Consider the following 24,705-nt stretch of genomic DNA (forward strand, 5'->3'; position numbering starts at 1 on the left):
ACATGTGGATGTCAGAGGATAGCTCATGGGAATCAGGTCTCCCAGTCCACCCTGCAGGTCCCAGGCATTGACGTCAGGCTTGGCGACAAGTAACTGTGTCCTCCCATCGTCTTGCCAGAATTATTTTTCCATTTGCCAAATTTTCTATACCAACTTCTGCAATATAAGAAGACATTCCTCTGGGGCCCGTTCTAAAAAACAACAACAACAAAGTTTGGCCCATATTGTGTTCTCTGAGAGTATTCGGCTTTCCTTGTGTGCTACGCTTTCCTAAGTGATGAGGAGGGAAGAGGTGGCGGGCCTGATGGAGCTGCTGAAGAGATACAGAGGCTGCCCTGTGGTGATGACTCAAGCATCCTCCTTGTCCTTAAGCTCTGCCCAGGGCCAGGCATCTGTGAACTTCATAATCAGCCCCCTGTCACTCTGCATGCAGCAGAAAGGGAGATAGGAAGCCAAGGCTGCAGATGACAGCGCCCTCCTGGGGGCCCCACGGAAGTGCTAGTGCACAGCACCCCGACACTTCTTCAGTGGGCCCAGGGACAGGGCAGCCCTATAAGCCTCCTCTGTTGTATGTATGACTGGCAGATGTCCAGAGCTACAGCTGTCCAGAGTAAACATGCCTTTCCTCTGTGGTTCTCTCTCCCCTTGGGGGTGGTTGGGGACTCCACCTCGAAGCTACCCAGCCTAATCTGCCAAGTGGGCCAGTCTCCAGATAAAGCAGACAACAAGGTAGAGTGCTTATAAGCTTTGGACTTACACCCTGGTTCGAGTCCTGTCCAACTTTACTACTTACTAAATTAGGGCTCTTGAGAAAATCACATCAGAAATGTGTCTCAGCCAACAGAGAGCTTAACATCCCATCTCACAGGGCTGTGATAAGCAACCTGTGAAAGACAACAGTTGTAAAGAGCCTTGCACAAGCTCAACAAACAATAGCTACTCCTTGGGCTTTGGTCTTCAGGGCCCTCTGACCTTTTGGGCAGAGGAAGACTCTGGACTCAACTTTCGGAACTGGCCTCTTTTGGGAGGGCCATGATGATTCATTCTGGCTACTTGGCCATTCCCACCTTTCAGAATTTTGTGTGTCTTTGTGGGGGTGTGTTACACTGTGATCAAGTGGCTGACAGAAACAAGAAAGGAAGAAATTGCTTGGCTTTATGGTTTTAGACTCTAAACTTTAGAGAGTTCAGCCCATGGTCACTTGGCCTCATGTGCTTGGGTAGAACATCATGATAAGACTATGTGGTACTGTGTGTCCAAGAAGACAGCAGAGAAAAAGGACAGGAAGCTGGGGACCAAGAATTCAAAGCCTGCCTCAGAGGGACATTTTCTAATCCCTCAGGAGTGAGGTGCATCATTCCCTGGGAAGGGAAACTAGTTCTTTCCTGGGTGAGGGTTGTAATCGCATCCCACTGGCCCTCTCTCTTGGCCTCTGAAGGTCAAAAAAAGTACATTAGCCATTTTGCTTCACATCAGATCTAGGAGCCAGACCCCAGGCTGGAGATCCTGGTGGCATTTCTCTGAAACACACACACACACACACACGAGTTTGGCAGCGTACTTCCAGGTATAATGGCTATTTTTATAGACTTGAACAACATACTGATGATAATAATTTTTGTCATGTGGCACTCCACAGTTTGGAAAGCACAGCAAGCCTTTGAGTGATAATATCTCTAGTTGACAAATGAGACCACTTAGTTTCAGAAGGATAAACGATGACACAATCAGTGGTTAAACCTTGTCACCTAACCCCAGTCCTGAAATGAAGTGTGCAAGGATATAACTCAGCAACAGAATGCTTGTCCAGTGTGTGTGAAGCCACAGGTTCCATCTTCAGCACCAAAATAAAATTAGCCAAAATGTGAAGGCATAGGAAGGCCCAGCAGTGTAAAGTCCCTGGCGCCTGAAGCCCGAAGCCCTTGTACACACTGAAGGCAGCTTCCCTTGACTCTTTTACTGGAGAAAGAGAACACTTGATAAAAGACAGAAATAGGTCATTTCACATGTGCTGGGTGTGAGTTGGAGAGGCCTTGGTGCTAAGGGAGTTGGCTCAAGAGTGCTGCGCTTTGCTAGCTCTGCACCTGCACCATTAGGTGGCCTTTGGCAGGACACAGCTCACTCCTCTCCAAAAGCTAAACTCAACCTTCAGAACAGAAAACAAAGTCCCCTGCCTCATCTCTCTTCTGTGTAGCCCAGTCATGGGAGTGGGGGTGGGAGGAGGGAGGGGGAAATCTCAGGAAAGGTTTACCAGGAAGTAGTTTACCACCTACACTCTTGAGCACACAGTGGGAGAGTTCCCACTCTCCCACTTCTGTCTTGAGTCTAAACCAAGGGGCCTTGTTAGCACCCTGATAGAATGTGTGGCCCAGTGCAGACTGGCTAAAATCAGAGGACCCGATGGCCCCTAGTCTATTTCATTACGCTACTGACTCAGGGAGAAATGGCTCAGGGCTGCCTACCTATCAATGGAGTAGAAGTGAGGGGGGAGGGCGCTGAAAACTTGTTTTAAGAGCCTCTGATTTCCAAATTGTCATGGGAAGCAGTGGCAGAGGCGGGCATGGGGATGTGTGGGGGATGGGGGATATACCCATCTGTGTGTTCTGAAGCCACCATCAGTTAAATTTTGCCACTGCCCTTCCCTTCGCCCAGGGACCAGCTGCACAGAGGCTCTATTTTCAGCAGCAGCAACACAAATGTCCGGCACAGCCAGTCAACTTCCTGGCATGAAACCCTAGTGCCTGGTCTCCCAGGCCCCGGGGTGCAACAGGCAGACCTCTCAGACAAGGTTCTGGACTGAGTACAGTTCTCTCCCTGCTGCTTCCTATCCTAGTGTGACTGTAGTTATAAAATGAAATGTCAGGCACCGTGCAAGGCATTGTACAGACATCGCCTCCTTGGTTACTATGGGAGAGGCGTGCTGTGTAGGGAACAATCAAATCATACCTGTTGCTCATAACATTAGTTCCTCAAAACATTGTTTGCATGGGGAGGAGAAATGAATTTGACTTCTATATTTTGCAGGGAAACTTCCAGATGTCTCAGTCTCAGTCTGAGTCAGGCCCGTGGCAGTCATGTCTACAGTGGACATAACTTCTTCAGACTGCCCATCTTAACTCACAAGTGTGTTTCTGTCCCACTGTTTCTCCCATCAAGAATGCAGTCTTTTAGATGCCTGTTTCTCAGCTTTTCTCTTGCTTGTTCAACCGAGGTGTTTCTTGCCAGGACCAGAGAGGCAGGGATTCTGGGACTAGCTATGGACTGGCTGGCCACCCGAGGTCTGGCAAACATCCCTTCCAGCCAGGGGCTCTGGGCTGCGGGTCCTAGAAGGAGCTGCCAACAGAGTGCAGGGTTTCAGGGGAAGGCCGTTGGTGCCAGTGGGAAGGCAGGGGCTGGCTGGCCAGAGGCCCTTCTTCACAGCTCAATGCCGGGTGGCTCCTCTACTTATGAGCTTTGTGAGATTTAGATCACTCGGGATTAGCCACAGGTTTTGGGGGTCACAGCAGAGGTTAGAAAGAGTTCTTTCCCCATGAATCACACTTCCCCAAAATGTAAACCTCCCACAGGAGTCAGCTTGCTTTATAGAACTGGCAGCAGGGAGGGGGACAGCTAGAACTCGTGGGGAGCTTTTCCTGAAGAAACCTCTGGAAATGCTGGACAAAGGAATTTGTGGGTAGGAAAGGAGCCAGAGGACAAAGATTCTCTGGGACAAGTTAGGTGGACTGGAGCTGGCAAGCAGACTGCCACGAGGCTTACAGATACTGCTGGCCTAGAGGGCTAGGCACACTGGTAGTGTAGTGTGTGAGCAGAGTCAAATGTGGCAACTGTGTGTTTCCTTGTTCCTTCCTGGATTGAGCTGGTGCCTTCTCAATGACATCGGCAGAATTCTCTTGATGGTCTCAGAATAGCAATGTGCTTATCAATGCCCAAGTCTGGCCACTTCACAGTTCATAGCCTTTGCTTTCCAGCCCAGCATGCCGTGTTGTTTAAACGAGTGAATGAGCAGAGGCTGTTGAGAGAGTTCTTTCAGTTCTGTTGGAGACTGTCAGGGCTAGCCCCAAGCATTAGGAGCCAAGAAAAGCATCAAGGGATAGAGAGATGGCTCAGTGGTTAAGAACACCCATGTGGCAACTCACAACCGTCTGTAACTCCTGTTCCAGGGGATCTGACACCCTTCACACTGAAAAATTTTTAAAAAGAAAAGCTTCAATTTATTTAAAGAAAAAAATACAATAAAGACATGCCCTCCTTAAGACCCAGATGGCCAGGTGACACTTTAGGAAGCCGTCTTGGTGAGGTTTGTTCTTTTAGGTCTTCATTTCTCACTCACCGGCCCTTCTGTGAGCCCCTGAAGAAGCCCACAACCCAGACAGGGCAACACCCACTCCTGCTGGTCTTTAAAGCAAGGTATTATGAGGGCTCAGCACACTCCAGCGAGCGGCTCACCCACATAGACCTAGGCTTTACAGAGGCAGTGCCAGGACAGGGCTGAACAGGGCTGACATGGGAGTGGCCCTCTGCCCTCCTCCTAAGTTTGGTTCTTGAACAGAGCAAGGGTAAGTGTCTACCTTGAGGTCACATAGCTAGTAATAGACCCCAGGACCCCATTCCCCAGCTCTCTTTCTAAACCTGAGTCAAACTTTTATTTATTTATTTATTCAATATGCATTGGTGTTTTGCCAGCGTGTATCTCTGTGTGTCACATGCCCTGGAACTGGAGTTACAGACAGTTGTGAGTCGCCATGTGGGTGCTGGGGACTAAACCCCTGGTCCTTTGGAAGAGCATCAAATGCTCTTAGCCTGAGTTAACTCTCTTGCCCCAGTCAAGCCTTTTAGAAGCCCTTTGAGCATCAGGGAGCATTTGGGCCATAGATGAGGAGGACTCAGACATAACTGTAGGTTTATCTTTGGACTAATCTAGAGGCCTAGGCCTCTCAGCCCAGCTTCCTCCCAAGTTTATCTCTTTGCTCTGCTGAGCTTCTGCCTGGTTCCCTTTATGACCCTAGGGTGGATTACAAGCCGGTGCACCCCCAGGCTCTTGATTATTCTAGTCTCCTCTAGGCTGTCACAGACCCTGAGGGCTTCAGTTCTTTCAGGACTAGGCCAGCTCACTCTGAACCTCTTGCTCCACCTGGGGCCTAAGTAGAGTCCCTGCCACCTGCAGCCAGTGTCTCTGTATAGTCTTCCCTGATAGGATGTCTAGACATCACACCCATACTGGGCTAACCCACCATAATGCTGCCCATCCCTGTCCACTGGGATAAAATGTCCATTTGACTATATCCCATAGCAACATGGCTCAAGTCCTCTCAGGATTCCTTGACTCCCTTCTCCTTACTTTGCTCTTCTGTGAAATGGCAACAATGCTAAGCACCTGAGGTAGGCTCGCCAGTGTGAGCAGACACCCTGTCCTGCATGGGAGGCCTGGCTCTGAAGAGAAGGGGAAGTCCAAACTACAACTTTCCCACAGCTGACACCAGCTCTGTGACCCTGAAGTACCCAGGAAAAGCACAGAGTCAATCTGTCCTATCTTCTCCATGTTTCCCTGACTCGGATCTGAAAATGCATCCTATCTATGACCCATGTGCTGGTAAACACAAGCAAGCGTCAGGTCCCAGCAGACCTTTTTTTTTTTTTTTTTTTTTTTTTTTCTCTTTTTTTTAAGAACCTTTTTTTTTTTTTTTTTTTTTTTTTTGGTTTTTCGAGACAGGGTTTCTCTGTATAGCCCTGGCTGTCCTGGAACTCACTTTGTAGACCAGGCTGGCCTCGAACTCAGAAATCCGCAGACCTTTAAATGAACTGCGGGGAGAACCCTCCCGGCAGGCTGCTCAGAGGCTGAGGCTCCAAAGCCCTTGCTGAACCCCACTTCTTCCAAAGCCTTTCAGGTGCTGCCGAATGCCCTGTGTGTGGATTCCCAGGAAGGAGGATGGCAGAGAGCCAGCCAGGGTCTGCTCTTCCCGCAGCCCAGCCCTGGCTGGGGCAGCCCTGTGGCCAGTTGGTGGCGCCACCCAGCCCCTGCCTCAGGCCGCCAAGGTTGGCAGCCTTATGGCCACGCTGCACAACTCTGCGCCTCTCCTCCTCAGTTTATTCCTTCCAGATACACAGTCGCTGCTTTTTATTTGGATCACTTTTCTGTGTTATGGTATTTGGGTTGTTTTTCCATCCCTCCCATCCCCCGCGGCAGATTCCTAAGAAGACTAGTTTTTGGAGCAGGCTTTGAGCACATCTGTTCTCTGACTGTGGCATTCCAGGAGGGTCCTGTCAGGGGTCTTAGGTCCCAGGGCTGCACGTGCTGGGCTGTAGAGGCTATGGGCAGGGTCCAGTGCTTTTGGTGGTGAGGTCTGCCATGACATCCTCACCGTAGCAGCCAGGGCTAGACCACAGAGGCCTGAAGGTTGCCAGAGCCCCAGTACTGCTATTTGCCAAGTTCCTGGTCTTGCTGGTTGTGGCTACTGGCTCTTAGCTCACATGTGTCTAGGACAGACTATGGGCATAGGAGATGCCAAGCCCCTCCCCAAACACTGTCTCCGTCTCCTCATTGGTGAGAGGTTATATTGGGGGTGCTGTGTGTGGTAGGGAGTAGAGCCAGTATACACTTTTGTCCTAGAGAGAGTGTGGCAGGTTCAGAAGTTCCAAGGTTCTATTCCTGACTTTCCCACCATTCCTTCACGGATGGATGCTGTTTTAAGAGTTAAACAAGTGAGTATGAGAAAGTACTTCCTGGCACATAGTAAGTGCTCAGTAAATGTTTTAACTCTTATATGTGCATGAAGGTGTGGAAATCTCAATTTGGGGTGGTACTTCTTGGACTCTGGAACGTTTGTTGAAAGTGCTGGTTTCTGAACCTCACCCACAGAAATTACGATTCAGCATGTCGTGGGTGGTCTTAGGGATTGCCATTTGAAGACAGAGTCCATAGGGATATTGACAGACTAGTCCAGAGTCTGATATGCAGTCATCAGAGTTAATGGTGGCGGCAGTGGTGTGTGTGGTCTGGAGGAGAAGGTGGTAAGCATTTGAATGACCAGAGCTGGGAAGGACTGAGTTATTTCCTGGGCTCAGGCATATCCTTCAGTATGGCTTTACAAATAGACTGGAGACCTAAAGGGTGGAGTGATGTAAGGCCAAGGGGTGGGGCAGGAGCTGTTCCAGGCATAGTCTGGGGCTGGGTGACAGTGAAGGCTTGCTCTAACTAAGAAACAATGGGCACAGCAGAACCGGAGTGGCCTGGGTTGGAGCAGCAAGGTGCCCAATCCGAAGGCTCAGTAGATGGTGAGGATGTATGAACTGGCAGTTAGCCCTGAGATTGGCAGCAAAATCAGAATCTGGAAGAAAAGAAAGCCACTCCCAGTTAGGGCAGCTGTGCCAGGCCCCACAGGACCAGATTCAAAGCCTGGCCTGGCCAGATTCAGGGATGGGGAGCTGATTCTGTAAACACGGCCAAGCAGGAGCTGGGAATCGCTTGCTGCTTTCTCTCTCAGTAAAGATCTTCTAGAAACTTTCTTTGTTTTGACTGAGCAAAAGAAATAAGGAAGCATGCTATGCAAAGGTTTGGAAAAAGGCTGGTGGGCCAGTCCAGCCTGCTTGGGGAGCAGAGTGAGAGATCACATGGGGCTAATGGCACCAGGTCATCCCCTAGCAGGCACACCCCCACCCCCCAGCTGGCAGGCAGGTTAGATCTACACATGAGCACATGCAGGTGTCCATGGGTACAGATGAGTGTCTCTCTGCATGCATTTACTTACTCTGTCCAACCACAAGAATTGATTTTCTGAGTGTGTACCATATGCCAGACCCTGTTCTAGTGGTTTGAGATACACCCACGAAGAAACCAAAATTCCGCAGGGCCTTCTGTTCTACAGAGATTTTGTATCTGGAGGGACAGACATGTAGACATGTGTGAGTCCGCTCTACACACAGGATGAAGAGAGGCATGGACATGAACACGCAGACCTGGGTTAGGAGCCACCTGCCATCTTCCAGCCAGGTGATCTTAGGCAAAGCCTTTGCTGAAATTCAGTAATCCATAAAATCGGAAAACAAACTCTACTTATATCACTGTTGCTAGACTAAAAATGTGCAAACACTTCAACATCTCTGAGCAAAGTACATGGCTGCAGTCATTGCCAAAGGACCAGTTTTCTTCAACTTTCCCCCAGAATTGGAGAGAATTCTGATCTGTGTCTGGGTAAGGTGCCACACGTGTCCAAGGGGTGGGGACGTGTGCATTATTCTCCAGTGAGAACTTCCTCTGCTCAGGATATATATCTCATGTTGTGGTAATAACCAAGATCTGGCTAACAGTTCCACTCCAAGTGACAATGGTGACTAATTGTGGGAAGGAAATGCTGCTTACAGAGACTTCTCAGAATTGACCCATTTAAGCCCTGGCAGGCCTTGGACATCCATCCAGCTGCAATGACACTCTGGCTACCAGTTCTGTCTTTCATTCCTTAAATAATCCTTGACCACTCCCTTGTTGACACCCTGCTAAAACAACGCAGCCTCTCTTTGCCCAGTTCTGCAAAGCCCTGGCCACACTGCCTCTTTCTGAGACCTTCTAACCCCGGATCATTTGTAGAAGTGGGTCTGGAGGGAAATCCAGGACCAGCCCCCAGTGGGCAGGGGGCAGGACCACACTGCTTGACAAGCATGCTGGTATTCCCCAAGACCCTTTCTTCCTTTAAGAGCAACAAAGAGAATGGGCCCACTTCCTGCTCACCATCCTCCAGACTCTCCCTAAGACAGAGCCATGGTTTGGACTATGTGCCCTGATAAGATGCCTCTGAGCATTCTCCAGGGCTCAGTATCCCTCCTCTGTCTTATTTCTAAGTACTCGCTAAATGTCCAACCGAGCAAGAGAGTCAATGTGCCAAACAACTATACCCATCTCCTCGCTCCCCAGATAGCTCTTCATAAGCGTGGACTCTTATGCTTGTAACAGCTGCAACCTTGTGTTCGCCCTGGCTGGAAAACGTTGGGCTGCAACTTCACAGCCTACATTTCCTACACTTAACCAACTGTCAGGTCATCTCAAGTTATTTGCCCCCAACAGCCCTTTCCCACAGAGTTTCTGTCACCATGGTCACCCCGGTAATGCTCTCACCTATTTTCCTTTGGACAGTTGCAAAGTTCTCTACTTGACCTCCCTACCTCTCAGCCCAGCCATTAGCCCATCAGTTTCCCTCCAGCACCATCAAACACCCAGTGCTCTCTTCCTCCACTGTCTCCCAGCTGCTCTCTCCAGCCACAGACTTGAGGCTCAATCCTGAGGGGTGTCCTCATTGTTTCCAGGACACCAGACACCCTGCACCCTAACTGTAATAAATGACGTTGCTGCTCTTGCCTGGAATCCCTTTCTCCCATCCCAGCCTTTTATCTAAATTTCCAGTCTTTAAGCTGTGTGTCAGTTCTGGCTGCATCACATCCTGTGGCTTTTACAGCTTTAGCTTTTTTTTTAGGATGGAGAGCTGCTCCAAGTTGCTAGCAGTCTGCTAGGACTAGTAAGTTCAATTACTACTAAATCCAACTCTGAGGTGGATTGCTCTGTTTTGGGGAAATCATCACAAGCTGACTATGACTGAATTGTCACTGTTGGCCTGATGCTAACTTCTGGTTCAGCAAAGCACACAGCCATGCCTTGGGAGAAGACACTGCCTTCTCTTCTCTTTCCCTTCCCTGAAGTTTGAGAAGTAGAAGAGAACCTAACTCTGTTTCCATGAAAACGGCTGTTTTCTGCAGAAATCAGGTGAGTTGTTCTAAGAGACAGCAAGCAGAGATGAGTGCCTTTCTGAGGAGGGTGGAAGGACCCCAGCGCCATTACCTTGGGGTCTAGGTAACATATTGTGACATGGAGAGAGGGTGTTGAGGATACTGTGTCCATCACTGCATAGTACCTAACATGTCTTTGAAGCTCTTGAATCTGGCACCCAAATCCTAGAAAACTGATGTCATACCACCCGGGAGACATCATTCATGAAAGCTGGAGACCCAAGTGGCATCTCCTGATCATCCCAAGTCAGAAGTGCAGCGTACAGATGACTTTGTGCCACCATGCAAGCTACTCCATTCGGGGGTCTGTCCGAAATAGAATCACCAGGCATGCTAAAATCAGCATGTAGGAAGTTGAGATAGGGAGATCAGGAGTCAAGATCATCCTTAGATACATACATGTTTGAGGCTGGGCTAGGATACATGGATCCTGTCTCAAAACCTAAACAAACAAATGCAACAGAACGCAACAGCAAGCCTCCAGAAATCTTGAGAGAATATTCCATATGATGACACTGTGAATTGGAGTTCACAATTAATACCTCGAGTCAAGGGCTGGAGAGATGACCAGCAGTTAGCAGCATTTGTTGCTGGGTGGTGGTGGCCCCATGCCTTTAATCCCAGCACTCAGGAGGCAGAGGCAGCTGGCTCTCTGCATTCAATGCCAACACTGGTCTACATAGAGAAATCTTGTGTTGAAAAAAGAAAAGGAGAAAGAGCATTTGTTGCTCTTGAAGAGGACCTGGGTTTGATTCCCAGCACCCTGAGCCCACATCTTACAATGGCCTGTGACTCCAGTCCCAGGGGATCCAATGCCCTCTTCTGGCCACTGGGGACACGCCATGCATATGGTAGACATACATGCAGGCAAAGCACTCATACACATAAAATTAAAAATAAGTAAGCCAGGGGCTGGAGAGATGGCTCACAGGTTAAGAGCACTGACTGCTCTTCCAGAGGTCCTGAATTCAATTCTCAGCAACCACGTGGTGGCTCACAACCATCTATAATGGGGTCTGATTCCTTCTACTGAAGACAGAGACAATGTATTCACATAAAACAAATAAATATCCACTTATCAGTGAGTGCATATCTAATGACTTCTTTTGTGATTGAGTTACCTCACTAAGGATGATATCTTCCAGATACATCCATTTGTCCAAGAATTTCATAAATCCATTGTTTTTAATAGCTGAGTAGTACTCCATTGTGTAAATGTACCACATTTTCTGTATCCATTCTTCTGTTGAGAGACATCTGGGTTCTTTCCAGCTTCTGGCTATTATAAATAAGGCTGCTATGAACATAGTGGAGTATGTGTTCTTATTACCAGTTGGAACTTCTTCTGGGTATATGCCCAGGAGAGGTATTGCTGGATTTTTTGAGGAACCTCCAGACTGACTTCCAGAGTGGTTGTACAAGCTTGCAATCCCACCAGCAATGGAGGGGTGTTCCTCTTTCTCTACATCCTCACCAGCATCTGCTGTCACAAAAGAAGTCATTAGATATGCACTCACTGATAAGTGGATATTAGCCCAGAAACATAGAACACCTAAGATAACAATTTGCAAAACACAAGAAAATCAAGAAGAGGGAAGACCAATGGGTGGATACTTCATTCCTCCTTAGAATAGGGAACAAAATATCCATGAAAGGAGTTACAGAGACAAAGTTTGGAGCTAAGACAAAAGGATGGACTATCCAGAGACTACCCCACCTGTGGATCCATCCCATAATCAGCCACCAAACCCAGACACTATTGCATATGCCAGCAAGATTTTGCTGAAGGGACCCTGGTATAGCTGTCTCACATGAGGCTATGCCAGTGCCTGGCAAATACAGAAGTGGATGCTCACAGTCATCTATAAGATGGAACACAGGGCCCCCAATGGAGAAGTTTGAGAAAGCACCCAAGGAGCTGAAGGGGTCTGCAACCCTATAGGTGGAACAACAATATGAACTAACCAGTATCCCCAGAACTCGTGTCTCTAGCTGCATATGTAGCAGAAGATGGCCTAATCTGCCATCACTGGGAAGAGAGGCCCCTTGGTCTTGCAAACTTTATATGCCCCAGTACAGGGGAATGCCAGGGCCAAGAAATGGGAATGGGTGGGTAGGGGAGCAGAGCTTGGGGAGGGTATAGGGAACTTTCGGGATAGCATTTGAAATGTATATAAAGAAAATATCTAATAAGCCCCCCCAAAACTCAAATAAATAAAAATCTTTTTTAAAAAGGCTTAAAAAATAAGTAAATCTAACAAAACAACAACAAAACGTACAGGTCATTTATACTCAGGTAAGTGAAAATTAAGCATGCTGGACATGGAGAAACATTACACACTGCTAATCATGGCTGCTTCCCACTGCTACCAATTGAGGCAATTTACTACAAATAACACACACATACCACTATCAACCCCCTTTTTTGTATTTTTATGAAACTTTCCAATTTCCCCATCATTAAGCATCCAGAATTGGAAAAGCCAAAGCTATAGAGAGCTATTCATCATCTGTCTGCTCCAGGTTCAGCCAAAGCTGTGCCCCTAACTAAGGTGGGTCCTACAGGAGCTCTGGGGTTCAGGCTTGGACCAGCAGTCAGTGCAGACCAAGAAATGCCAGCCTTGCTGCCCCCTTAGCTAAGAAACCTCTCCCACCCAGCCCTCCTACTGACTCCTGCTGGAGCTGTTTCTGGATACACCTGGCCTGCTGCCTCCTGGGCCTTCAACCTTGGCAGTCCCTCTGCCAAGGATCCCCACCCTCACCTGTAGTCAGCATCTGTACTTCCTACTTCATTTGTGACTCAAATGCTACTTCTTAGAGCTCTTAGGAATTCTCTGTGAGTTCTCTCCCACACTCTCCCCAGTCCTTACCTCCTCCCGGCTTACAACATAGGTCATTGTCCTGCATGCTGTGTAAACCCAGCTTATCCTCCTTGCTCTGGCTCATGGGCTTTTTGAGGACAAGGATGTTTATCCACTTTGTTCTCTGTTGTAACCTTATCACCTGGGTGCACGCTGGCCATCTAGAAGTTGCTCAACACATATCTGTTGAGTGAGTGATACATGTCATGATAACAGTGTTCGCTATGTAGCAGATACAGTGGGAGGAGCTTTGGTAGATCTCTTCCTAAGTCTAGTCTTGCAGGTGTTTTTCAGCACTGTCTGTGTCAAAGACCCCAACATCGGAGAGGTTAAAATCCCAGTTGAGGCCATCTTGTTATCCACAGACAATGCAGGGTTGGGGATCGATGTAAGTGTTCTGGGAGCCAGGTCTGCCTTTTACTTTAATTTCAGGGATGGCTCAGGTACTGGATGCTCCTCCCCCACCACATGGACACAAGGCCCCCTGGAGATGTCTCAGGGTGGAATAAGATGGGCAGTGCCTCAGCATTCTCTTCCTTCCCTCTCAGCCCCATTTTGTTTTTCTATTCCTTCTTTAGGCAGGGTCTCGCTAAAAAGCCCAGGCATTCAACTTGAATATTGAGAGAACAGTAGAAATAGTGTTTCCCGGGGTTTTCTTATGGGACCTCAATGTTGACCTGTGGAATCTGCCTCACAGGACTGCTGTGCAGACGCAGGAGGCCGTGTGGTTATCATTCTCAGCCCTGTGCATGGCACAGAGGCTGGGCAATCGCTAGCTGCTGTAGTTATTGGTTGGGAGGTGGTCAAAGTCTGACTTTAGTTGGTAGACCTGGGTGTGGGGTATGGATTTCACTGACCCCTACTTCAGTCACCCACTAAGCTGTTTCCTGGACCTGCACTGAGACTAGGAATCCTTGTTCAAGGTCACATAGCCATGACTTCTAAAAGGCTTTGATCAGGATACTTTTCAGGATGCCCAACTTCCTTATTATGCTGGATTCTGCCAGGAGGTAATTGTTGCCATCTTTGCTGGGTTGCACAATTTGAGGTATAATTTACATAAGTATCAATTGCCACCATGACCAAGGCATGAAAAATAATTACCTCAAGTGGAAACTGGGGCTGGGCCCATGGAGTTGGGCCTGATTTGTATGAGCTACAAATGAGCTGCCACCTCTGGAGCACCGTGTGCCTGCTGGATCTTGGGAAGGCTGCAACCCAAGGCTGTTTCCAAACACCTGCTATCCACATGCCAGCAGGTCACGAGTCCCGACTCTAGCATCAAAATCCCTGAAGAGCCGGGTGTTGCCTCACATCTGTAATCCCAACAGGGAAGAGGAGTTTGAAGCTAGCACAGCTATGTAGCATTCCAGGCCAGGCTGGGCTGCATCGTGGGATATTGTCTCTGTGGACTGGAGATGTAGTTCTGTGGACTGTAGATGTAGCGATAGTGTACTTACCTGGCAAGCCTAAGATACTGGGTTCAATCGCTGGCATCACTAAATAAATCCTTGTTAAGAGTTCTTATAGCTGAGATATCTTCCCATTGTCCAACATGAAAGTCACTATCTTTACCATTTCCTCCACTGCCTATGCTTTCTAGCCATACTTGGCAGGCCTGTCCTCCCACTCACGTGAATGCCATGAACAACAGGGGGTTTTGTCTCGCCCTTACCACGGTCAGTGTCTGCTGCACACATGTACCTGGAGTCCACACTCTCGGTCCTTCTCCTGTTAATGATGGCACCTGTGACATGGGACGTCTTTCATCCTGAGGGAAAGGCTTCAAGTTCTGCTACCCTTTCTACTACCACTTGGGGATCTACAACACACTTTGGAATCACATTTCCAGGTCAAAAATATTCCTCTGTTTTTCAGTGGCACAGGAGACTAATTTGGACTTACTAGAAATGGGAGACTGAAGACTGAGGAGATATGGCCTTCAACAGTAAAGCTAAGTCTGAACAAACTACATATGTGATGTGTAACCAACACTCCGAGAGCCCTGAAAATATCCATAGTTGGGATCAAAGTTCACCAATAATACCCCAACCTTATGCTGCCTGCTCTTGTATTTCTGTGGGTCACTGTCTTATTTGTAATTACATTAGCTACAGAGTCTTCATTTGTATCTTGAGAAATGCTGCTGTATTTGAAGAAAGATGAGTCTGTGACAGACACCCCAAGGCTGGAAGGAGCTCTAAGAACAGCTATAATAACACAAAGTGTAAACTCAGGAAGAGTTCAGCTCTAATCCCATTCTGTCTGGCTGCAAGAGCGAGTCGTTGCACTTGTTGGCTTAGTAAAAATGGAAGATCCTATCTTCCCTCTAAGATGGTTACAAATGTGAAAACATGAAGAGCTGGCTCATTTGGGGCATTAAGTAAGTGGCATTACTGTCATTAGTATACCTAAAAGGTAGATACTTAGTAATACTTCTCAGTGTGCTTGTAAAAAGTAGTGGAAAATGCCTTTGGCTTGTAATAAATGTTTAATGAATATCTTGTCTCCGCCGTGTCTTTACATGTGTGACCCTGAGCAAAGACGGTTTTTGTCACCAGTAAAATTCAGAGTGTTCTCTACCTTCCTTTAAAGACAGAGAGGCAACTGAAGGTCATTCCTCGAGACTCACTTGTTCTTGGAGACGTGATAACTGAAATCACACACAGTATACTCAGTCAGGAATGGGGACGTGGTGCTAGAATGGAACACCCTGGTGTGGGTGGAAGAGACCTGGGCTCTGTCTTGATAATTTAACTGAGTGACTGAGTCAAAATCAGGTAATCCGATCCTTGATGCTCACACTTCTGACCACTGCCTGAGAGAAGGCATTGCTCTTAAAGGCAAAAGTATTATTCCCATTTTAATTAACTTGCTACCCATAAGGTCATCTTCATATGAATTACAAACTACCCAAGAGCCATTTTTAATCATTACTAAACTGCCTATTAACTGAAAGATTTTGTTCTGATTTCTTTGATCTGAATCATTGAATCCCTGAGCTCCTGTCCTAAAATATGTTCCTTGACAACCTTACTATACTCAAAAAAATACTATTTGAGCATAAAAGTAGCAGAAAAAGTCGTTGATAAATAGAAAACAGCCTTTCTATTATGGCCACCCTAAGAACACGGCTCCCTGATGCCCATCTCTAGTGCATTCCACTCCTTCTTGGTCCCCTGCTGGTAATTTCCCAGAGTGAAGGGAGGTGGTCTGCACTGCAGAGGCCATGAGCTAATCTCCATGGGTACTGAGAAGATGTGGGTGTCTACATATCTCCACTAAGTAGGAAAGCAGCAGACTGAACCACGGGACACAAGCCCTGGGCTTCCTGGTGCCAGGGATGGATCTTGAAGTAGAGCTTCTTGGTGGGAAGATGTATTTCCACTATTTATTTATTTCAGGCACTATTTCGCTTCTGAAGGCCATGATAGAAGATCGAGATCCTTATAGGGGTCATGAGAAGGAAGGTAGTGAGAGCCAAACTGAGCACAGCCACAGTCACTGTGCACTCTAACACACTACCCATAGAGTAAGAGTTCCCAAAGAAGATTCTGTGACTGAAAGTGATCGGTGTTCTTTAGTATCACTCCCAACTCCTCCGTCTCTTTTTATTCCTTCCCCCGAGCTCCCCCAAAGACTGAGCGGATTAAAGGTAACCTTAAGCGAGCCTCATTCAACCACCTCAGCTAGATCACATATCCCTTTGTGACATTTCATTCATTGTACCGTAATTTCCGGTTTATTTACTATTCCCACCAAACATAGGATGTATTCTATTCCCAAATAATGACTAACTGTGCAACAAATTTTAAGGTGCTCAACAAGTTTATTAAGTGTACCAGGATATATTACTCATTTACTGCATTTTAACTTTTTTTAGATCACTATAATAAAAGTAAAATAGAAGTACCTACTGGGTTTTTTTGGTTTTTTTTTTTTTTTTTTGTAATAAAACAAAAAAAAGTCAGAGGCTCGGCATCAAATAAGCTTACAAATATACACACATACACAAACACACACACACACAGAGGTACCTGATCAATATGCTGAGTCCCTTCATGCCAATCAAGGACCAGAATTACAATGCTGCACAATGCATTCAGAACCACAGAATAAAATACAAAGTTTTACTACTCGATTTACAAAAATCAGCAAAACTACAACAAAATTCTATAAGAAAAAGAACGGCCTCACTTATAAATAGCAATTTAATATATTAAAAGTAACAAAAGATAACAATAGATAAGATCTAAAAACTAAAGCTTCACCATTTTCTCAGAAATGACATTACTTACAACTCAAAGACAGTGGATACTAGGCCCTCGTTGGCCATCTTTTCCCCCACCCTCACCAGCCGTGGAGGGTGGCCATAAAATGGGCCCTATGTAGCCTCGGCTCTGGCTCCTACGGCTCCGGCCAATAAGCGGTTCATTCTTCTGAAACCTGGACACGAGCCCCACTTCTTCCACCTTGGTGATTTTCCAGGTTGCTTCGGGAAGTACAAGAGAATTCATATTCTGATGGTTTGGATTGAGGCACCTGTCTGTAACTAAGGCATCGCTGCTGAACAGAACCTTCCATAATAAGCCTTTTGGGGTAACCAAAGAAGATATTTTGATGGAAGCACCCTACAAGCAACTCAGCATCTCCTAGAACTGTGCTATTACCTTTCATGTAGATAAGACCCATGATCATCACTAAGAGACCTAATCTGGGGCCATCTCTTCCCAGATCCTCCTCCAACCCCTCAAGAGGTTTTTAACCTGTTGGTCAGGATATAAGTGTGGTGCTTGCGATGGAGCTGTTTCAGCTGGAAAGCAAAAACGTACAGCGATGTTCTGCGACCCTTGAGCTGATCTTCCGGTGCAGACCCTTCAAGTCTCCGATAACATATTTCACCGTCTTGGAGCATGCGATTAGGCCCTTCTTCCTGCCCTTCACCAGCAGAAACTGCACTGAGCCGGCGGCAGTCCTATCAGATGGCATAGGGAAGCCGCCAGGACCTGGGCTCGCCTTCCAGCTCGCCCTCGGCAGGAGGCGGCAGGACTGTCCCACTCTCAGGCTTCTGCCCCATGCCTTCGGGCAGGCGGTGCCCGGCATGCCACCCCTGAGACTGCGCGAACAGGCCCGGGAAGACAGCGGCGGGAGCATCATGAGGTCGCGGCGAGTCCCACACCCGCCCACGATCGCGCAGCCGCAGTCTGGGCTCGCCACTTCCGGCTTGCTCGGCCAAGATGGCAGGGGCAGTGTCGCTCGCAGCCCTTCCGCTTCCTCCTAGACTGGCGGCGTGCAAAGGCTCCTGCAGGTGCAGGCGCCGCGGAGAGTGTGTGCGTGCACCTCGGGGTAAACGCTGCAAGCAGCCATTCCGGGTGAGGAAGCTCCTCTGTTCAAGAAATAGCACAGAACCGAGTTCGGGTATATTCTTTTAGTAAGTGCTTATGCCTGCACAGAGACAAGGCTGGGAGGGTGAGTTAGAAGAGAAGGGCCCCAACAGGAGACTAGGGAAAATAAAAATTTTCTGGACAATGAAGAAAAGACTGCAGTCTTTGTCTGCGGCCTCAGAGGCATGTGGAGAGGATGCTTATTACAGTGCGTAACAGGTTCTTGGAGTCAGTGTGAAATGCTATTCAGTGGTTAATTGCAAGGTGAGGACAGCGCATTAAGAGATGCACTGAGGGAGCACATACCACGCTCGCATCACAGGAGCCGGTGGTGACTGGCTGGAGGGAAGGAAACATTTCCCTCCAATCAGAATTACTCTCATACCACCTTTTAACCCCTTTTGCCTCGCGCTTCGTATCCCTCCTCCTCCCCACTCTGAAGTTCTCTCTCCTACCAATATCCCCATCTTTTAAAATCATCTTCACTCTTCAGGGCTAAGCTTAAAGGTCACCTTTCAAAAGTCTTCCCTTGGAGGTCATGCACAGAATTTATATACTGTTATTTCTGAATCATCACAGCTACTATGCTTATTTAACATTCAAGTGCTCGATGTTTACTGTTATTTCTGAATCACCCCAGCAATTACGTTTATTTAACATCCATGTGCTAGGCTTTGTTGTAAAAGCGTTTTTCTCCTATATTTGATTCTCACGTACATTTTACAAATGGTTGACTTTTTCCTGTGGCGTTTGCTATTTTCCAACTACATAATCATGGACAAGTTAACAAAAGCTTTTACCCTTTAGTGACATTAGTGATAAAAATGGGTATAACAGTAGGAGCAGCATTGTGGAGATTATGTAATTCAGATGAACACTTACCGTTGTGCTTGGCACACACTGACTATCTAGCACTTTAGCTATTAATCACTGATACAGCGCCCTGCTGGGTAAATGTCCCCATTTTAAAAGTGAGGTAACACACAGAAGAGTTAAATAACTTGCCAAACGTTGCACAGCTGAGATTTGAACTTGCATACCACAAGTTTAGAGACCACACTCTTTACTGAATTGATAGATGCACTGACATATATTTTGCTTTATATTAAGATTATTTTCAGTTTTGTCCTCTTTAGTCTCCCTAAGGAAACACCCTAAAGGAGGGGTGACTTTAGTTTTGAAGTCTCTCAGGGCTCACAGTCCACATCTAGTGAATGATGGAAGGCTCCCCCTGCCCCTTAGGAAATAACAGTTACTCATTTAAAGTAGACAGCAGCCAGTCTTTTCTAGGCTTAAATATGAAATATTCTAAAATTTTTCAGAAATGAAGTCCTCTGTGATGCCTTATGTATAATCCCTACATTTGAGGCAGGAGGATTAAGGGTTTATATCTAGCCTGGGTTACTTAGTGTGACCCTGCTTCGAAAATTATCTTTGAAAAATATTTAGTCGTTAATATCATATGACTTAGGAACACTGAGGTGTGTAAATGAGGCAGGAGGATGTTTATTATAGTCTAGCTTGAGGCAATTGTTAGTTAGCATTGTGCCAAACGTTTTATGTACAATATAATTTAGTCCTCCCAAATCCTTATTAGCAAAAGTATTATTATCCTCATTTTACAAATGGGAAGACAGTCACAGAGAGGTTAAATTACCTGCCTCAAACCACTCATCTGTCATGTGCTAGACTGGAAATGCAAACCCAGATCTCTGAAGCTTTGCAGTCTCCATGATCATCGCCCGAATTGCCCTGCTAGTGCCCTTTGTAGAAGGACAGTTGCTGAAGCTGGGCATGGTGGCGCACAACTTTGATTCCAGTATTCAAGAGGCAGAGGCAGGCAGATCGCTGTGAGTTTGAGACCAGCCTGGTCTACAAAGTGAGTTCCAGGACAGCCAGGGTGACACAGAGAAACCCCATCTCGAAAGAGGGTAAGGGGTTGGGGCCAGTAATGAAGATAAAATAATCCACCTGTTACAGCAAGATTGGTCAAGGAAAGAGTCAGGAGAGAGCTGCAGAAAGAAGTACACAGGAGATAAGATGAATGGAAAGCACTTTAAGAGACTAATTAGCAATAATTTAGGTGGCTTTTAAAAATATTTTAACTGAACTATTATTTTTATTAAAATATCAGCTAGTTTAAATCTACTTAATTCAAAGTTTCCTGTCCACTTTCCAAACGAATGTACAGTGTCACTGTGAGTCCTTGCTGTATCTCTCAAGTCATTTGAGAAACAAAAATCCCTTTTCAATTTTTATTTATTGTTTGGGAATTTCACATTTATATACAGTGAAATATGGGCATACCCACCTCCTATTTACTCCTTCTGTCTCCCTCTGGATCCCCCTCAAAACACTAATTTCCCTATTTAATTTCTTCTTCCTCCTCTTCCCCTTTTCCTCCCCCTCCCGCTCCTCTTCCCTCTCCCCTCCTTCTTCTTTTATATAACCATTTAGTCCAATTAGTGTTGCCATGTGTACATGGGAATAGGGTTATTCACTAGAACATGGACAACCTATCACTGCCCATATCCCAAAAAAAGGATGACTTCCCCTTCTGCAGCAGTTCACAGCTGTCAATAGTAACTTGGAGAGGTGGGGGCTCTTGAGTATCTCCTTCATCCATGCTGGAATTTTTCTTGGCTTGGCCTTGGGCACACAAACCACAAATGCTGTCAGTTGCTGAGTGTTCCAGTATTGTTGAAATTCCTTACCTGTAGGGAGAGGTAAACACACTCTGCTCTTTCTCCCAAGATCTCAGCGGTGACCGGAGGTGCAATTCCACCAAAGTTTGTTCTGGGAATCCTGTGAGTCTATTAGGCTTACTGACAGAGCAATGCTGCACCGGAGCATGGAGTATGTGCATGCTACTAGGATGAGGGCTCCCCCCCACGGCACCAGAGTGGGGCTCTCTCCACCTCTTCCTAGCCTATGAGCTTCTAGGCTTCCCCTGAGGCCACATTCAATCAGTACAGACTTGTTGGAGGAGTGGCTAGTTACTGAGGTGAGGGTCCCCCACCCCTTCCCACCACTTCTTCTATGAGAGGTCAACAGTGAACAAGACCAGCTGTGGTGATCCGAACTACCGAAGATGGCGGCCGTTGGGTTGAAAGATGTACAGGAAGTAGAAGTCATGTTCAGATGTGTGCTCTTCACAGAGCTCCTCTTTCCACCCCCTCTTCTGTGATACCCTGAGCCTTCAGAGTCAGGCAATGATACAGACATCTCCTTTAGGGCTGAGAACTCAGTCATTTATTTCCAGATCTTTAACCAGTAATGCTACTCTCTATTGACTGCTGTCCACTGCCAAAAGAAGATTCTCTGACCATGGTTGAGAGCAGCCCAGGTCTGTGGATGTAAACATAAGTATTCAGCAGTCAATTTAACAGCAAGACAATTTAATAGCAAGTTTTACTCCACAGCCTACTACTGTCCCTCTAGCCATGGGTTTCTGATCAGAACTACAGAAGCAGGTATGAATTCTCTACTGCAGAACAGGCCTCAAGTCTAATAAAAACAGTTAGTTAGGCTGGGCGTGGTGATGCATACCTTTAATCCCAGAGGCAAAGGCAGTTGGGTCTCCGAGTTTGAGGCCAGTCTGGTCTACATAGTGAGTTCTAGGACAGCCGATGCCACATAAAGAGACAATCCAAAATTTAATTAATTAATTAATTAACTAAACAAACAAAGCGTGGATCTGGTGCTGGCTGGAACTGTTGCTGCCTTTTCTCCCCAGCAGCCTGCACAGCATCTTCCAGCAGTGTTGCTCAGGAAGGAGGATCATTCCTGGTTGGTTTAGGATTGGTTTTCTGCCCTGCAGCTAAGTGTGTTGTGTCTTCAGCAATAGGATCTCACCATGGAGTTATGATAGCTAACCAAGATGAAGGCAGTAGCTTGAGACCTCTGGGGCCTGCCTGACATTCACTCCTAGGGAGTACTCCATGCCCATGTACTACGATTTTTATTTAACAGCCCATGGATTCTGAGAGTGACATTGTCCGTCCATCTATGGTATTTACGTTTGAACACCTTTTTAAAAATGAAATTTGAAATTAACTTACTAATGGGTTTCCACAAAGTTTTTCCATCTACCCTTAGTTTTAGTTAGTGCCTGTCCTCACCCTCCCCCCAAGCCCTGTCCCAGGCCAAATCTTAACCTCTAGTGTCCCCCCTCCCCGTCTTTTTTCATATTTCATGTGTTCTACCAGTCCCTCCAATTACCATTTTTAGTTGGCTGTGGCCCTTTCCTTTGGGTTACCCCCTCCTTACCCTCCGATTCCCTCCCTGCCTAAGCCTTCCTGCCCCCCTCTGGTCCACTCGTCTACTTTTGTTTTATTTATAATCTCCCCTTTCCCTAAAGCACCCCAGTGTCTCCTTCCAGTTTCCTGGCTTCCGCTTGTGTTCCAAGTTAAACTCCACAACAGATGACTCGAGACTGGGATCAGCCGATGGGAGAGAATGTGCAGTGTTTGGTTTGTCTTCCCGGGCCTTGGTGACCTCATTCAGTATAATTTTTTCCAGCTCCATCCCCTTAACCAGAAATTTTCATGATTTCACTTTTCAATACATACTTTTTGAAAAAGAACAAAGTACTGGAAGCATATGGGTGACCCTCGCAGCCGTTACACCAACCGAGAGACACAAAAGGTACCAGCGATAGGATCTCACCTGTTCAGGGTGACACCTGTGACAGGGTCCTGTGTATTTAAGGCAGGTGAACTGACCGATGTGATATGATTGGGACCCTGGAGAGCCGTGGTGGGTCTGACTGGAAAGGATTAGCAGGAACTTTGTGTCGATGTACATTCTCTGTTTCTCCAGTATAGGACTACAATGGTTACGACTTGCCAAACTATATATCCATGCACCTCATAGCATATAAATTACACTCCAAAATTATACATCAAAAGTTCAAGGAATAGGCCTTCGGGTGTGGGAGGCCAGGGGCGTGGCAGGTGCACAGACGCGGTTTTATCCTTGCCAGTGTCGTACTGAAGGAGGCAGACTCGGCAATCTTTCCCAGTTCTTACCATATGTACCATGTCCTGAAAACCTTTCAGACACTCTTTATCTGAGCTATGGAAAGGGAGGAAAGGGGCTGGTGGCAAAGCAAGCCCTTTGGTGACTGTGGATACAAATCCTCTAGGTACCCTTTCTAGCCCTTGGTGCTTAGTGCAGTGTGGTGGGGGTGGGTAGGGATGGGTAGGGATAAGGAGTTACAGTGGAAGCAAAGAATCTCAGGGTGACGTCTCCTGGAACGTCTGTACTTTGTGGAGGTGTGGGAAAGGTGTCAGTCTGTACTGAGCCAGGTTCTTATCCACTGGTGGATCTGTGACCTTGTGTAGGACCTTGTGTGGGGCCTGTGTTTTCCTCATCATGGGGCTCAGTGAATCCTGGTTGTCTATCCCATGGGGTTATTTCAAGGTCCTAAAGGGATTGTGAAGATTTTTTTTTTTTAAGAGAAGGAATAGAAAAAAAACTAGTAATGAGCGTGCAACTGGCCTCTCATACAGACATTTCGGAATGAGTTTACACATTCCTGGTTCAAAAAAATGTCTGGCCAAAAGAAATTAAACAAAGAAATGTCAAGTACAGACACTGCATTAGGGGCCAGTGAATACTTTGGTAGCGAGCCAGACTTATCTTGTTGGACACCTTCTAAACTCAGACGCAGGAGTCCGGCAGCCCTTGCTTTACACAGATGGTAGTAGCAGGCTGACCCACAACTGAGCAGGGCCTCACTGCAGAGGTGACTGTGTCTCCCTTGTTCCTTTCTTGACAGCCATGCAGCAGATCCAGCTCAAATGAAGGAGAGAAAGAGCTCTGTCTGTCCTCAGAGCCCAATGCAGACCGTAGCCCAGTGCTGTCAGAGTGGAATGGGCAAAGCATGAGGCTCTGGGCCTGTTTGCGTGGCTATGAAGAGGCAGGATGGCCAAGCGAATGATTTGATCTGACTTGGGTAATGAAAATTGTTTGTTGCTGTTTGAAGAGCAATTGTGTAAGCAACAGTACTTCTGTGTTTGGCTGCCTGTGACTCACCACTGACTGTAACATAACCCCAAACTCAGAGGAGGCACAGGCTGTGGGCGTGGAGGAGGGGAGAGGAGGGATGCAGGGCAGAGGCCCCTTCTCATTCACCCTTTCTTCCCTCCTCACTGTCCCAGTCCCTCTCCAAACCTCTAAGGAACGTTCACGAGAAGGCGTTTGCCACCTGGACACAATGAGGCCTCGTTGGAGGGACAAGCCAGAAGCTGGCTGGGAGCCAGAGACCCGGTTTGAATGGCTGTTGCTAAGGGGCTGCCAACAGTCCATCTCAACCCCCAAGAGACTGACCCAGGATGGGGTGGGGGCCGCCCCCCATCTCGGAGGCCACAACTCACACCATTTGTGGGCCAGGCCGTGATCAGAATGTGCGGGGACAAGGTGGCTTTGAGTGGCTGAGCAGAGCCTCTCCCCCTCTGCTGGCTTTGGCCTCACTTGGATTAGAGCCTGCTCAGGGAGTCCCTTTGTTGGCTGCTTGTTATTCCACATGCACTGAGCACTGCGCATTCATCTTTATTAGTTCTAATTGCTTCCCCATTCTAATGGGATCTTGATATTCCCATACAATTGAAAGGAAATGTATTCATTAAAATAATTCTTCTAACTGCCGCTTCCAGCTGCTCCTCTAAAGTGACATTGTCTCTCCA

The 24,705-nt window shown here is 47.1% G+C and overlaps 1 protein-coding gene and 1 long non-coding RNA gene across 2 annotated transcripts; one reads left to right on the forward strand and one right to left on the reverse strand.

The window, feature by feature from the left end:
* Window positions 1-16,555: 16,555 nt before the first annotated feature.
* Magef1 (MAGE family member F1) lies at window positions 16,556-17,809 on the reverse strand. Its single transcript, XM_029470736.1, is given in 3 exon segments — window positions 16,556-17,393; window positions 17,395-17,468; window positions 17,471-17,809. Coding segments are annotated over 3 exon segments (723 nt in total). The 5' UTR covers window positions 17,790-17,809; the 3' UTR covers window positions 16,556-17,063.
* A 62-nt stretch (window positions 17,810-17,871) lies between these two features.
* On the forward strand, window positions 17,872-24,614 carry LOC115029580. The gene is made up of 3 exons (XR_003835149.1): window positions 17,872-18,004; window positions 23,799-23,975; window positions 24,181-24,614. It is a non-coding gene; the product is annotated as an uncharacterized LOC115029580 (long non-coding RNA).
* Window positions 24,615-24,705: the final 91 nt, after the last annotated feature.

Source organism: Mus caroli, chromosome 16 (genome assembly GCF_900094665.2).
Source record: "Mus caroli chromosome 16, CAROLI_EIJ_v1.1, whole genome shotgun sequence".
Classification (NCBI taxonomy): Eukaryota; Metazoa; Chordata; class Mammalia; order Rodentia; family Muridae; genus Mus; species Mus caroli.